Here is a 14,705-nt window from a genome sequence, read left to right on the forward strand (position 1 = left end):
TCTGTGTTTGGAATTTAAACCCCACTTTAAGAACTAGACATTTTAGTGCATAATAGAACTCCAAAGGGCCCACCCATATTCGGGGAAATGGTGTTGGTCCCACAATAATTGATAAATGAATGTACAGATTTTAATTAAAAACAAAATAAAGTTGGTATAAATTTTCTATTCACACTAAGTTTTTAGATTTATCCACTACAATCCAATCAAGTCACCTGAGTGCCTCTACTAAAGAAAAGCTACCTACATTAAAATGCATACACAAACAGGTTTGTGTGTAGTAACTCAAAATTATAATAGATCAAGACTTCTGAAAGAGACTATGATGAAAATAAATATTTATTCACTTTTATTTTCCCTACCATGTAACATATTTTTGTTTATAGCCCCTATCAGTAAAATACTTTTTGAATGACAACAGTAAGGAACAGTAGTACAAAGCTAAAACAGCGTTCACGTATCAGGAACTATTTAGAAGACAGAGCTATATATAGTATAGTGATTTTGTAAAACAGCTCTTCTCACTACTAAATATGGTGACACTGAATACCCTAACCATCCTTTACAATGCCAACACTATGATGGGTGATTACCAAAAAGCAAACAATTTTCAAACATGCTCACGGTGAATGCTATTATACTTATTGAATAACTACAGATAAGTCATCAAATTATCTTCCATCAAAACAACTTCTTCCAATATCAGTTACTTCTGTATACCATGGGTACAAAAAAAAGACCTATTCTAAGTATATATAATTTCACTTTAAAATGAAATCATTTACCTCATTAAGTGATCTAGCTATTTTTAGATCCATCGCTAATTTAAGAAAGTCCTGTGTGTCCAAAATGTCTAGCACTGTTATTTCCCAATTTATATAGGTCTATGAAATTAAGACAATTTCGCAAGCCTTTTCTATGTGAACACAGCAGTTTAAAAAAACCGAAAACATTTTGTAGTTTAATATTAAGATCTGCAAAAGGGGAGTTTATGTATAATCCCTTGTACAATCCAAGTTTTAGAATACTGTATATAACCGTAACGTCTAAGTATAGTTATATGCTGCTTAATGATGTGGTCAACAACAGACTGCATGTATGAGAGTGGCGTACCACACAGCCTAGATGTGTAGCGGGCTATACAATCTAGCTTTGTGTGAGTACATTCTATGTTTGCACAACAATGAAATCATCTAATGATGCATTTCCTGGAACATATCCTCATCGTTCAGTGTATAACTGTATATAAATCCACAGTCAAGAAAAGAATAAACTACTTCCCTGGGTATTAAACAGGCTACTTAAGATGATAAATTTATTCAATTTGTTAAATAATAGCCTATTTCCAGAAAAGAATATGTTCCGCCTTACTGATTCAAAACAATTTATATTACCGTTTTCCATACTCAACATGTGATACCACAGGACTACTAGCTTGAGGTAGTTCAGAGTTAATTGTACATCATGCTACATTCTTTTTGACGATGTGATCTTTGAAAAGCTGGATTTTTGATAGCTGCTGTGATAAAAAGCAAATACAGGAGACCCTTGAACAACATGATTTTCAACTGTGTGGGTCCACTGATACATGGATTTTTCCCCATAAATACCCATACTATTTTCCACCTGTGGTTGGGAGTCCATGGATACAGAGGACCGCCTGCATGAACTGATCTACCCCTTTTTTATATAGGGGACTTGAGCATCTGTGAATTTTGGTATCTGTGGGGGTGGGGGGGAAGAAAGGGGGCTATTCCTGGAACCAATGGATATGAATGGACAACACAAGTTTTTGGCACTGATGAACTTGATGGAACAGCACCCCTAAACCCCCACGTTATTCAAGGGCCAACTGTATAAGGCAAAAATTAGTGTAGAACAATAAAGGTGCCAATGTGCAATCTGATTCCAAGGTTTAAGAAACTGCCAGTGTCCAAGTGGCATAGACATCGCATTAGTAAATAATGGTGGTTAAGAATGAAATTAAAATATTCGGGTTCCCCCCCCTTTCAATTTATGCAGAGGCATTTGTTTAAAGGGCTACTAAGTTGTCAGAACATAAACATTTAAGTTGTTAGGACCGAACTACTAAATAAATGGAATTCTGAGTTATTTCTTTAGGCCTAGGGTACCATGAAAAAAATTACTCATACATCAAGCATGCTGTAAACCAAGGCAGCATAACTTCTACTCTGAAACCTAATAATCTTCCTATTGAAGTTTCTACATTCTTCTCAGCTAAGATGAAATACTTCCTCCAATTCATGTGACACTCAAACTATCTTTTTAATTGTTTCACAACTTACCTCCTCAACCAAGTCAAAGATCCAGTGACACTAGCACAGTTCCCGTTTATACTACGTTCCTTTCATTGGTAAAAGGATAAACAAAGATTTATATACACCAAGGTTCAATTTAATATATTATTTGCAAAAATATTATACAGTTTGAGGCAACACTAATCTTACTATAATCAACAGCACTATATATAGCATACTGATCACAATGAGAACTACTACCATGTTTCCCCGAAAATAAGACCTAGCCGGACAATCAGCTCTAATGCGTCTTTTGGAGCAAAAATTAATACAAGACTCAGTATAGTACAGTATAACATAATATAATAGGCGGTATTATATTATATACTATATTACATTACATTATATTATACTAGCCGGTATTATATTATATATTATACTATACTATACTATACTACACTATACTATACTATACTGGGTCTTGTATTAATCTTTTTCCAAAAGACGCATTAGAGCTGGTTGTCCGGCTAGGTCTTATTTTCAGGGAAACACAGTAGATGAAAACAGTCACGTGGAAAGACGTCATACATAGAATATTTTGAATAAATCGGAATCTACTATGTTTTAATGCATTCCTAATACCAAAAAAAAAAGTGAACAAAAGGAAAGCAGACAGAAAATACCTAACCAGATTTGTAGTATGTGTAGCCTCATGGTTCTTACCTGATATACTTAAGATCAGCAGCCAAAGCACACAGCTTTATTTCTGAAAACGGCTAAAATTTGGTATGTTTTACTTAGAGGTCTAATCAAGCAAAAAAATGCTTAAGAAATTAACAGAACAAAAGGCAACTAAATCATTTTTTTCAAAATACACTGCCCATTCCTCAAATTTTCAGTTTTGAAGGAAATGCTCTAACATCCTTACAGCAGTTTACAGAAAGCTAGGATGAATGTGTAGGCTCCATTTTATACTGTTTAAGATGTTGGCACTGTAAAAAAGAGACTTCTATAACTAATACCTTGCACATGCTTAAGTATGAACACAAAGGACAAATGTAATTAATATAGGCAGACCTTTAGGAAATCAAGTTAGCTTTCTATAAATTAACAAAAGCCAATACAATTCTAATTCTAGAATGACAACAGTGATTTTTTTAGTCTAACAGGAACTGCTTAAGTGGTGAGTAACCACATTTATTCTTTATGCCTAACCCTTTCTAAATAAATATCCAGTAAAACTGTCTTTAACTTCAGTGCTACACTTGAATTAGAACAAAGCCTACCATAACAGATGTTCAATAAATTAGTTTATAATTAATGTTTGTGTAATTAATGATCTTTAAAATACCAGACCTGTTTCCACATCTTAAAAGAACATTTGGATTCATTAATTCATTTCATAGTGACAAGTAATGTCAAGGTTTAATTTAAGTTAAAACCCCCAAATTGTAATTCAATTGCTGTGTTAAAAGGAACTTCATTACTTGGTTTTATAAGCCCCTTTCTAATTAACTGGGATAACTGAGTTAACTGGTTAATAAGATCCAATAATTTCTCAAACTGGAAATCTATCAGCAGCAGGAGTAGCAATGTTGATTTATCACTTGCTGGGTGACAAGAATTACTCTAAGGGCTGTATACAAATTAACATACTTGATCTCAGAACAACCCTATACAATAGTTGTTACCGCGTTTCCTCAAAAATAAGACCTAGCCAGACCATCAGCTCTAATGCATCTTTTGGAGCAAACATTAATATAAGACCAGGTATTATATTATATTATTATTATTAGATTAGATTAGATTAGACTCGGTCTTATGTTAAAATAAGACCGGGTCTTATATGTTTGTTCCAAAAGACACATTAGAGCTGATGGTCCAGCTAGGTCTTATTTTTGGGGAAACGGTACATAGCACTGCCTGACACACAGAAGGTACTCAAGTTAACTGAATGACTAAGCATTACTTGTATAAATTACTAGGTTCCCTCAATATCAAAATAGATCAGTAATTTGGAATGGCATGTAGGGGTGAAAAACCAAAAAGAAACATCACCTAACAGTGAAATTAGCTATCAAATCAACAACTTCAAATATTGTTTTCCGGTAAGTTCAAGATTATCAAACTGTTTTATTCTTTAAAGAATTATCAGCTCCCTCAAAAAAAAAAAAAAAAAGTATTTCTTAAAATTTGTTACAACTCCAACTACAAAATGCTTCTTAAAATCCACTGCAAAAGTATACCAACCTCTTCTTCCTTATATTAAGATTTTCTCACTGACTAGTCACAAATTTGGCAACATATCTTTCACTGACTGGTCTGCTCTTCGTTAGCTACCATATTAGTTTTTTTTGTTCTTTCATAATTTCCATTCCAAGATGGCAAAACAAACACTTCAGAAAAAAAGATGGGAGAACAAAAACACAACAAACGAAATGAAACAACCTTTTAGCAGCATGGTTTGTCAAATTCACTTGTCTACTGAGACTGGATAGCTATTTAAGGCTAGTCTAACAGAGCGTGCACTAATTTATACTAGATCCAATCCTCTGTAAATGGCACAATATTATTAGGTTGTTGCAAAAGTAATTGTGGTTTTTGCAATCAACCTAATAGACCTGGAACCTAAATTTATGTATATGTGTCCCAAACATTGAAGAAACTATCTTTGGACCCTTAATCTGTGTAGAGATGACTTAAACTAATTTAGCTCAAGTACTCTCAAACTTATTTAAATGGTGTTTATTTATAGTCAATAATGAATCAAAAAGGGTATGATTAAATTCTGAGTCCCACAGACAGTTCACAAGTTAGTCCTCCTTTACCTCCTTCTATGGTGAAAAACAGAAGACCTCTGGCTACACAATGGATATATAAGCATTTGAAATTTACAAATGGAAACAGCTAATGGAGCGTATTGATAGTTGTCTGATGTATTCAGTCTCCCTACCAATTAACTACTATGCAGCTGATCTTTATTAAGGCCTTAGCTGTGTTCCCAAGACATGAGTTGATAGATGACTATACAAAATATATCTAGGGATTCACAAAACACTGTTTTCAATGGAGCATTCCCATTTGTCAAAATTACCACTAGCCCCATACTATTAAATAGGATTTAACATTGCTTTAAGACAACACTAGGTTAGCTTCTACTGTGTTTCCCCGAAAATAAGACCTAGTTGGACCATCAGCTCTAAAATGTCTTTTGGAGCAAAAATTAATAGAATACCCATCTTATTTTAACACAAGACCAGGTATAATATAACATTAATACCAGGTATAACATAACGTAATGTAACATAACACCGGGTATAACATAAGACATGACATGACATAATACCGGGTCTTATATAAGACCGGGTCTTATATTTTTGCTCCAAAAGACGCATTAGAGCTGATGGTCCGGCTGGGTCTTATTTTCAGGGAAACACGGTAGCTCTTCAGAAGTCTAGAAGCCATCCCAATAACCTTACCCTGTCTACAGTAAGATTTTTATTTTTTTTTTTAGTTTAATGATAGCCTCTGGAAACCATGCCATTAAAAAAAAAATTACAATGCCAAAAATACTTTCATTTTGAGCTATCAAATCTATTTATGTTAGTTGCTACTCCCTAATAACTAAACCAAAATCTTTCATAAACATACATCTACCACTTACCACCACCACCACACACACACTCAGCCCCAATACTACATACAATTTTTTTCACCTCCCAATTTCCAAATTCTGTTCTCCCTGCTTAACCGTGGCTTATCAAGTTCTATGTATGGTGAATCAAATGTCAGAATATTATTCCTAAAAACAAGTAAAGTCTGTCTTTTATTATCCTCAAGTACTTGACATTATGTGCAAATTAAATATAAAACCACAAGCTATGATTTTGTTTATATAATTCTTTAATCAATTACACTGTAATTACAACTAATCAATGTGATTATCACTAAACTAAAAAGGTTTATTCAATGAAGATTAAGGTTTAAGCCAAAAATATGCCTCATAGTCATAGAGGAGCTGATTTAAGTAAACACTTAAGTCCAACTGCTATTAAAAATGATACCGAATTCATTAATCTGAAGTTCTAAAAAAAAAAAAAGACACATATCAAAGAAACAAGAGAAAATCACAAAACTTGAATTTTGATGAAGAAAAAATGTAAGTTGTGATATCAGTTTTATTTCTGAAAGCTTATCTTTGAGATATACACAAATATATACTTCTATATATACTTCTATATATAACACTATATATACTTCTGTCATCAGATCAAAGTGTATGATGTCTAGGATTTCTTTCGAATTATACGGTTGGGAAAAGGTTGGGATATGGATGAAACAAGATTGGCCATGGTTGAAGATGCACAAATACATGGGAGTTCATTATACTATTCTACTTCTGCATACATTAAAATTTTCTATAAAATGTATCATTTATCTCTATAACACTATATATACTTCTGCCATCAAAGACTCATGTTATTGCCCATGTAATATATTGTTCCAAAATTGTCTTTTAGAAACAACCTCAGGGAGAAGAGTTCATTATGACAAAGAAATCATTTTTTAAAAACAATTGAAATGTCACATACAAAAGAAACAGAAGCAACAAAAGGGAAAGATTTTCAGAAGAATCACCATCAGGCAACATATATCACTACTTATGCAGAATGCAATTTTAAGATGAAGATTAAAAATCAAAGAAGTTTAAAAAAGTGAGAAAGAGCTCGATGTGGTAGTTAATCACGCGTGCCATGCTATAATGAAGAGTGAGGACTTTTAGGAGGCTCCACGAGTGTATTACAGAACAAAAGATTCCTCCTTTTAGCTCATAACATGTATGTGATAATAGCTGTATAATCAACATTAAAAACCCACTCCCCAAATAAATCGTATCCCATCCCACATATCATTTTTTCAAAAAGTAACTGTTCTTTACTGAGATATGTCACTTTACTTTTCTATCACATTTAAATGATATAACATTTCACCCAAGATACTGCACCAAGTAACTAAAATCTGACCTTTGAACTTCAATGCCTACTAGTAGCTATATATATTACTACCAAGAAAACGAATCCACATTAAAATGTCATCTAGTAAGTCTAAGAAAGTCTACTTTGGACTATGCTAAATTTGGACGACTTGAGACTCCACTAGCAAAGTTCCCTGTCTAGTGGCAGAAAATTAAAAGAAAAAGTGTCTATTTTTAAAGACAGTACTTACTTAAGAATGGTTTTTGCACTACTGCAGTCTTCAAACCGAATGGAGTAACCAACTTCCTGGCCCAACATCACATCCATTTCATCAGCAACTCTCTGAGCCACACTCATTGCAGCCACTCTCCTCGGTTGGGTACAGGCAACTCCTCTCTTGGGTCCTGGTAATGATCGCATGTACTCCACACACCACTGTGGAATCTATCAAATAATTTCATATTTAAATTAATTCTACTCTGCCTGCATGTCAGGTATATTTAACACAAAGCATTTTATCTCATTCTAATAATTGAAAAAAATTCAATTTAGGCACACCACAAATTATTATTTATGACTCAAACTTATAATAGCATCAGTACTCCAACTCCAAGCCAAGAAAGGGTCATGTGTAACACTGACATAACATTAACTGTACTCCTGAGTGGGATAGGTCTGCTGAGGCTTTGCTGAATATGCTCTAGTGTCAACCGTTCCACCATTAATTGTTTCTCTAAGTACTGGGAAAAACCCAACTTACAAAAAATTCCACTTTATATAACAAAGGTTAGTTTCCAAAAATATTCTAAGAAACTCGTAACTTAAATTTCTACACAACTTGAGTTACAAAAGGTAAGTGAAAGCAGAAATCACATCGGTTTGTAATTATAAAGCTGTTACCTTTTAACTGAATTCAAATCTGGTTCATAATCCAGCAGAATCTAACCCCTATCCTTCTCCCAAGAATAGGTACACACAATGGCAGCACCTTAGGTATCATATTAAAAATCAAAATCAATTTTAGCAATGGTAATCTCAGATTCAATAGGACTTAGAGAAGCAGCACTTCCCTGAAGAAAGGGGGCAGCCAAGGGGAAAGGAAACAAAAAACCACCAACAAAAGCACAAGTTGGTTGACTGCCATGATGACACGGCATTTCCTCCCTGTCCCATTATCAATAGAAGCTAATAGATCCTCCAATTTCATGGTTCTTCTCCACTCATGTACCGCGTTTTCCCGAAAATAAGACCTAACCGGGCAATCAGCTCTAATGCGTCTTTTGGAGTAAAAATTAATGTAAGACACAGTCTTATATAAGACCGGGTCTTATTTTATTATACTGTAAGATCCGGTCTTATATCAATTTTTGCTCCAAAAGACGCATTAGAGCTGATTGTCCGGCTAGGTCTTATTTTCGGGGAAATAATGGTAGTACTTGGGAAAAAACCGTGGGGAAAAATCTAAATGGTTATTCCATTAAGCGGGAATACATTGACACAAAGACATGATGGGTCTCCATCAAAGCTTCCAAAAACCTATCAGACTCTAATGCTTAAAAAACACAAAAAAAGACATTTTGAGGGGCTTTTTTGGGTACAGAATTTGTACAGTACCTGAAGAATACTGATTGCTGTATTATTACATTTTAGTTAGGTTACAATTTTGGGATGTGCTGTCACTGACAAACATCTGTAAGGGGGTGGGCTCATGCTGCTTCTCTAGAACATAACAATGCATATCTTTAAAGGATTCTAAATGAACCAAAGTAGTCAACTAGAAATGGTTCTCCGGGTCTATAAAACCAAAAGATCAAAGCTCAAATGGTTTTCCAGCAAGACTATATATACCAGGGGTGCCAAAAAAAAATGTATACAAGTGGACGCTTTAGTCAATGTTGCTCAAGCAGTAGTTCGCCGTACTCAGAAGTGTCTGGACGCTGATGGTAACCACTTTGAGCTCCTCTTGTAATTGCAGAAGTCAAATGTGACTTGTCTTCATCCTTTGTTATCAGTATATATTGAGTGTTACAATTTTAATACAGGTTTCCTTTCTTAAAATGTGTATGCATTTTCTTGGCACCCTGTCTATCTTCATTTCAGCAAGCCTCTCACAAAGGCAAAATATCCTTTATAAGACCAAACAAAGTGAAATTTATAAAAATATTCATTGGTCAATTAAAACTATTTAAAATTAATTCAGAATTCTTAAAGCAAGAATGTTCAGATTTTTTAAATTCACTCTAGTGAAATAAATAGCTTACTCCGACTTGAAAAACAAAACATGAACAGTTTTGGGTAATTCAGCAGTTTCAAACTTTTGAGCTCAGGAACTCTTTATACTCTTAAAATAATATAGGATGCCAAACAACTATATTAGCAAATTAAAACTAAAAAACTGTTAAAGCATTTAATTCTTAAGAATAAAAACGCACTCTACACTATCATTTTTTATGAAAAACATATCTACATCTTCCAAACTAAAAAAAACTAAGCAAGAATACATTGTTTTACATTTTTGCTTATCTCTAATGTCTGACTTAATAGAATACAGCTGGATTCTTTCATCTGCTTCTATTTTGAATGTGAGGCAATATTTTCGTCTTGTTTGAAGTCAATGAAGAAAATCCCAAGACCTGTGAAAAGGTTTCAAGGGTTCCCAGACCGTATCTGGAGAATTGCTTAGTCAATCCATCTATTCATATTCCTAAGAATAGCATTAAGAAGGCAAGTATGTGCTGAAATATGCAGGCTACTGGTTGTTCAAGCCAGGGATCAGATCTTCTTAAAGCTGTCACTTCCTTTCAGCTTCTTCCCTTCCTCCATTTGTGGCCACCTTCCTGAAAACTGATCCTCAATCCTCTAGTCTTGTTTTATACCTTATCCTGAGTGGTCTTATTTATTCTTCTGACTTCTAATACTATAACAAATGTCAATCTAACTATAGTCCCCACACCTGACCTAGTGGTCATCTCCACTTCAAGAATGAATTATTTTATTGGTATCCTAAATTTAACAAGTTCAAAACCAAAACGATTTCTCACCTTCCTCCAAATACTAATTCCTCCCATGCCCCTCACTCAGTAACAGAAACAGTCTAACTCCAATCTCTCCTTTATTCTCCATTCTACTGACCTACACGGAGTCAAAATTTTGTTATGACCTCCTACATAATCTGTCAGCAGCATTCTCACCAGACAGGACATTTTGTTAAAATCCTTGTAATTCCTCTCCAATTAAAAATCTGATGGTTCCTGACCTACAGTAAGACATATTAGGGGCCAACTTACTGGTCTAGTCTGACTTGCCCCACCTCACTATTCATACACATCCTACACTCTGTCCAGGGAGTATAATGCTTTCCCTTCTTTAAATCTATGTCCTTCCTCATGCCATCCCTTGGCTGAACGAGCTTTATTTTATTTATTTATTAAACTTTCATTTATTTTAAGTGTGTTTTTCCAGGACCCATCAGCTCCAAGTTAAGTACAGTGGTACCTCGGTTTTCGAACGTAATCCATTCCAGAAGACAGTTCGAGTTCTGAAACGTTCGAAAACAGCCGACAGCTAGGCCTCAGGATCTTGCACTCAGCTGAAGTCGCATGACATATTCAACTTCCGAAGCATGTTCGAAAACTGAAGCATTTACTTCTGCATTTACAGCATGTGTAAACCAAAATGTTTGTCAATGGAGACGTTCGAAAACCGAGGTACTATTGTAGTTGTTTCAATCTAGTTGTGGAGGGCGCAGCTCACACTGGCCCATGCGGGGATCGAACAGGCAACCCTGGTGTTACAAGCATCGCGCTCTAACCAACTGAGCTAACCAGCCGCCCTGAACTTTGGTTTTTTTATATACGGATACCACAGGTTCATACAAAATTGCAATGTGAAATGTCTTTACTGAGTCTCAGTAAAAACTTAAAGTCATTACTTCAGATTCTGTTTGGAGGATTTCATTTTTCTGATAAGCACAAGACAACCAAAAAAGTGACTGAATACTTTTAAAGAGTATGCCAAAAAGCATTTGGTTGAAATTGACTAGTTAGCTGTTCAGTTTCCCTTCGAGTCTCCCAAATGCCCTGCACTCCTAAGTATCCAAGTATCTTAAATATAAAAACACAAACCCCCCCACCCCAAATATTAATCCAAATAATCACAAAGCTCTTGTTTTGAGTTGACTTAACCTTCCTCTACACTAACTACTAAACAAATTCATCTCTGAAATAAGGTTAATCATGTAAGACCACAGAATAGCAGTACGAAATAAATGTAACTTTGGCTATGAAACAAAGGGACAAAGTTTTAAATATTGAGCCCAACTAAATCTATGTAACTCAGAGAAACCCACCAAACCTCTCTTAAATTCTCATAAATCTAAGCCTCCTTTTGCTCATCTGTAAAATGGTGATTCACAACATCCTTGCAGGGTATTAAAAAACAAATATGTATCAAGTACACGGTGTAAGGCTTTACCCAAATGCTAATTAAATGGGTGTTAATACTATGCAAATGAGATGAACTAGTTGAAATAATTAAACACTATGATATTAATATATTTAGAGTTCTATCTTTTCATGTAATCTTTAAATTTCCATACGGTGATAAAAAGAAATCAACAGTTTTCAGTTCCTAACATCAATACTGTTTTCCTTCATTTAAAAAGAAAAATCGTACTCAAGTCTCAGACTTGAATAAAAGCTTCCTATTTTAATTGCTATTGTAGCTTTCAAAATGTCTCCACAAAATACTCAAATTGATAGATTTGTGGCATATGTAACTTAAAATAAGAAAAACTTGTATATGCAGTGTGCTCAAATACAAATGTGTACTATAGGTACATAAACATGAAAAACAGGCCAACAGGAAATATATTAATAATTATTTCTGCATGGTAAGATGAGTGATCATTAAATTCATTTCAACACTTTCATGAACTTTCTAAATTTCCTATAATGGCCAGGGACTGCTACTTGTGTAATCTTTAAGAAATTTTTAACTGATGAGTCACCCTCAAGCATATGAAAATATGGTTAACCTCACTCATAGCAAGTAAATGCAAATTAAAAATTACACAAAAATACCACTTTTAACCTATCAGATTCGTAAAAATTCTTGTTTAGTACATGCTAATAATTTCCCACATATGTTTTCATGCCTGCTCATGGAAAGGTAAACTGCTGTTCCCTATAGAAGACTATTCAGTTGTATGTATCACAATTACAAACAATCCTCTGACTCAGCAATTTCCACTTCTGGGAATTTTATCCCCCAGATATATTTGTCCATGCAAAACCACCATTAGAAGCAGCCCCGATGTCTATAACATGGGCCCAGCAAATAATGGCCCATCCATGAAAACATCCTAGATATACTACTAACAAGATACTAGTAGTGTTTAGTTCTGTGCATGTGTGTAGGGGGTAACTATAGACTGATGGAACTCACAAGAGAATTTATTTAGCTCTTCCATTTTTTAAAGAATAGATAATATCCACATGGTTCAAAACAATTATAAAACAAAACAAATAAACCAAAACAAAGAAACAATGAAAAAAGAAAAATCACTCCAGTGGTTCAGACCTCTCCATCCAAGCACTGGAAGACCTTGTACCCACAAATTTGTACTACCTCAGAGTCAAAGCGGGTAGAAGAGCATCACTTTACCATCCTGAATGTTAACAAAACCAGAAAAAAACAGCACTGCTATTTCCCCCTATAGACTCAGGAAAATAGGTACTCCCAACTGGATTCCCACTTTGTAAGTCACTAAAATGTGCTAAATACCAAAGCAGCTATTCTTCAAGATGTCCTACCAGACAGCAGACAATGAGTGATCACCAGGATCAAATAAGCATTTAGTAAACTTAAACATTAACAAAATATGTACCATGGTATACAATAACTCACCTGTGTTGTTTTACCAGACCCAGTCTCACCAACCAGTACGAAGGACTGATGTCTAACCAGAATATCTGTAAACCTATCTTTGTATTCCCACACAGGGAGCTGAAGCCGTTTCTTTAAAATATCATAGTATCGAGGAGTATGGGGTAAGTTGGTAAATGGATTAATGCACTGTGGAAGTGATGTGTGTCCTGCATGTCCAGTGTGCGTTGAATGAGCAGAATGTGTCGAATGTGTTGAATGTGCAGAGTGTGTTGAGTGAGCTGAATGGGAAGCTTTTAAAGGTGGTAATCCAGCACTGATAAGCATAGCATTGGTGGAAGCTCGCAATTCCTTCTCCTTTTCTTTCTCCCTCTCCCGCTCTCTATCTCCTCTATCACGTTCTCGGTCTCGATCTTTAGACCGATCTTCACGATCACGGTCACGATCTCGATCTTTCCTAAAAATAAATAAATAAAATAATTAGCACTCAAGGTTCTGAATCTTATGCAAAATGTTCACAGCAGCATTACACTCACAAAGTAAATGTTCAACAACCAAATAAATAAACTGATACAAAACTCAATGAATTACATACATTAAGTATCAGAAAGAATGAAAAAGAACTTAAATACAAGGATTCTCCATACCTCACCCACAAACAACCTTCCCTTCCCTGATGATGCCTCAAATTCTGTTAAGGAACAGTCTTTCTATAACCTTTAACCATTACGTAACACAACTCACGCTTCTGCATGTAAAAATCCCTTCCTACTTAGAAGTTAAAGATTGAGGGGGATAATGGTAGGACCAAACCAGGCAAAAAAGGATGGAAATACCATCTTTCCCAGATTCTCCTTCAAGTTATATGAAAAGGTTAATTTTTGCACTGAAAGTACGTTCAAAATTGAGCAAGAACACTGCTTCTGGACACAAAGACAATTCCACCTCACATTATAGTATTATAAACATAAGTTAAAGAATTATAGGTGAATTTTCTTAAGTTACACTTTCCCAATTTTGTGCAATAAGCATATACTGCTCTATAAGAAAAACTAAAATTAAAATACTTTTTATTCTTTTGTTTTCATTGTTTACTCTCGCATGATACCCTTAATAGCAAAAGTAAAACACTGGAAGTACTTTGTAACCTATGTATACTGTGGTCATCTATAAAGTGAAACACAGCCCATTAAAAAGAAGCTTCATTGTATCCTATTAAGTTGTTTAAAATCATGCAGATGGCCACTATATTAAACTTAGGTCAATTTTAATTAGTCAATTCTAGTACCTACTTCCAGTTACTAGGGATGATTCCGAATACACTAATAATTTTAAAATAATCTGTTTATTCATTCTACTAATCCAGTCAGTTTACTTCCGACCAAGTGCTACAGAAGACAACTTGCCACAAGGTGTTTGGACCCAGACCCGAAAATAGTCAGGCAACATGGAGCTATGATACAAGCCACTAAACATGTCATTGCTCCGTATTAACACACAGACATACAAATTTTCCACACCCTAGTATCAGTAGCAGAGTGGGAAAGACCATTGCGTCTCTATAATAGCACATCAGCTGGGCAAC

At 34.8% G+C, this 14,705-nt stretch overlaps 1 protein-coding gene across 1 annotated transcript in view; it reads right to left on the reverse strand.

The window, feature by feature from the left end:
* The window catches only part of DHX15 (DEAH-box helicase 15), a 52,662-nt gene that overhangs the window by 32,362 nt on the left and 5,595 nt on the right, over positions 1 to 14,705 (reverse strand). The window contains exons 2-3 of the mRNA XM_019743862.2: positions 13,142 to 13,577; positions 7,485 to 7,678 (exon numbers count right to left, since the gene is read on the reverse strand). Of these exons, the coding sequence (XP_019599421.1) occupies positions 7,485 to 7,678; positions 13,142 to 13,577 (630 nt within the window). The remainder of the gene's footprint in view (positions 1 to 7,484; positions 7,679 to 13,141; positions 13,578 to 14,705) is intronic.

The sequence above is a fragment of the Rhinolophus sinicus genome, linkage group LG02 (genome assembly GCF_036562045.2).
Source record: "Rhinolophus sinicus isolate RSC01 linkage group LG02, ASM3656204v1, whole genome shotgun sequence".
Lineage (NCBI taxonomy): Eukaryota > Metazoa > Chordata > Mammalia > Chiroptera > Rhinolophidae > Rhinolophus > Rhinolophus sinicus.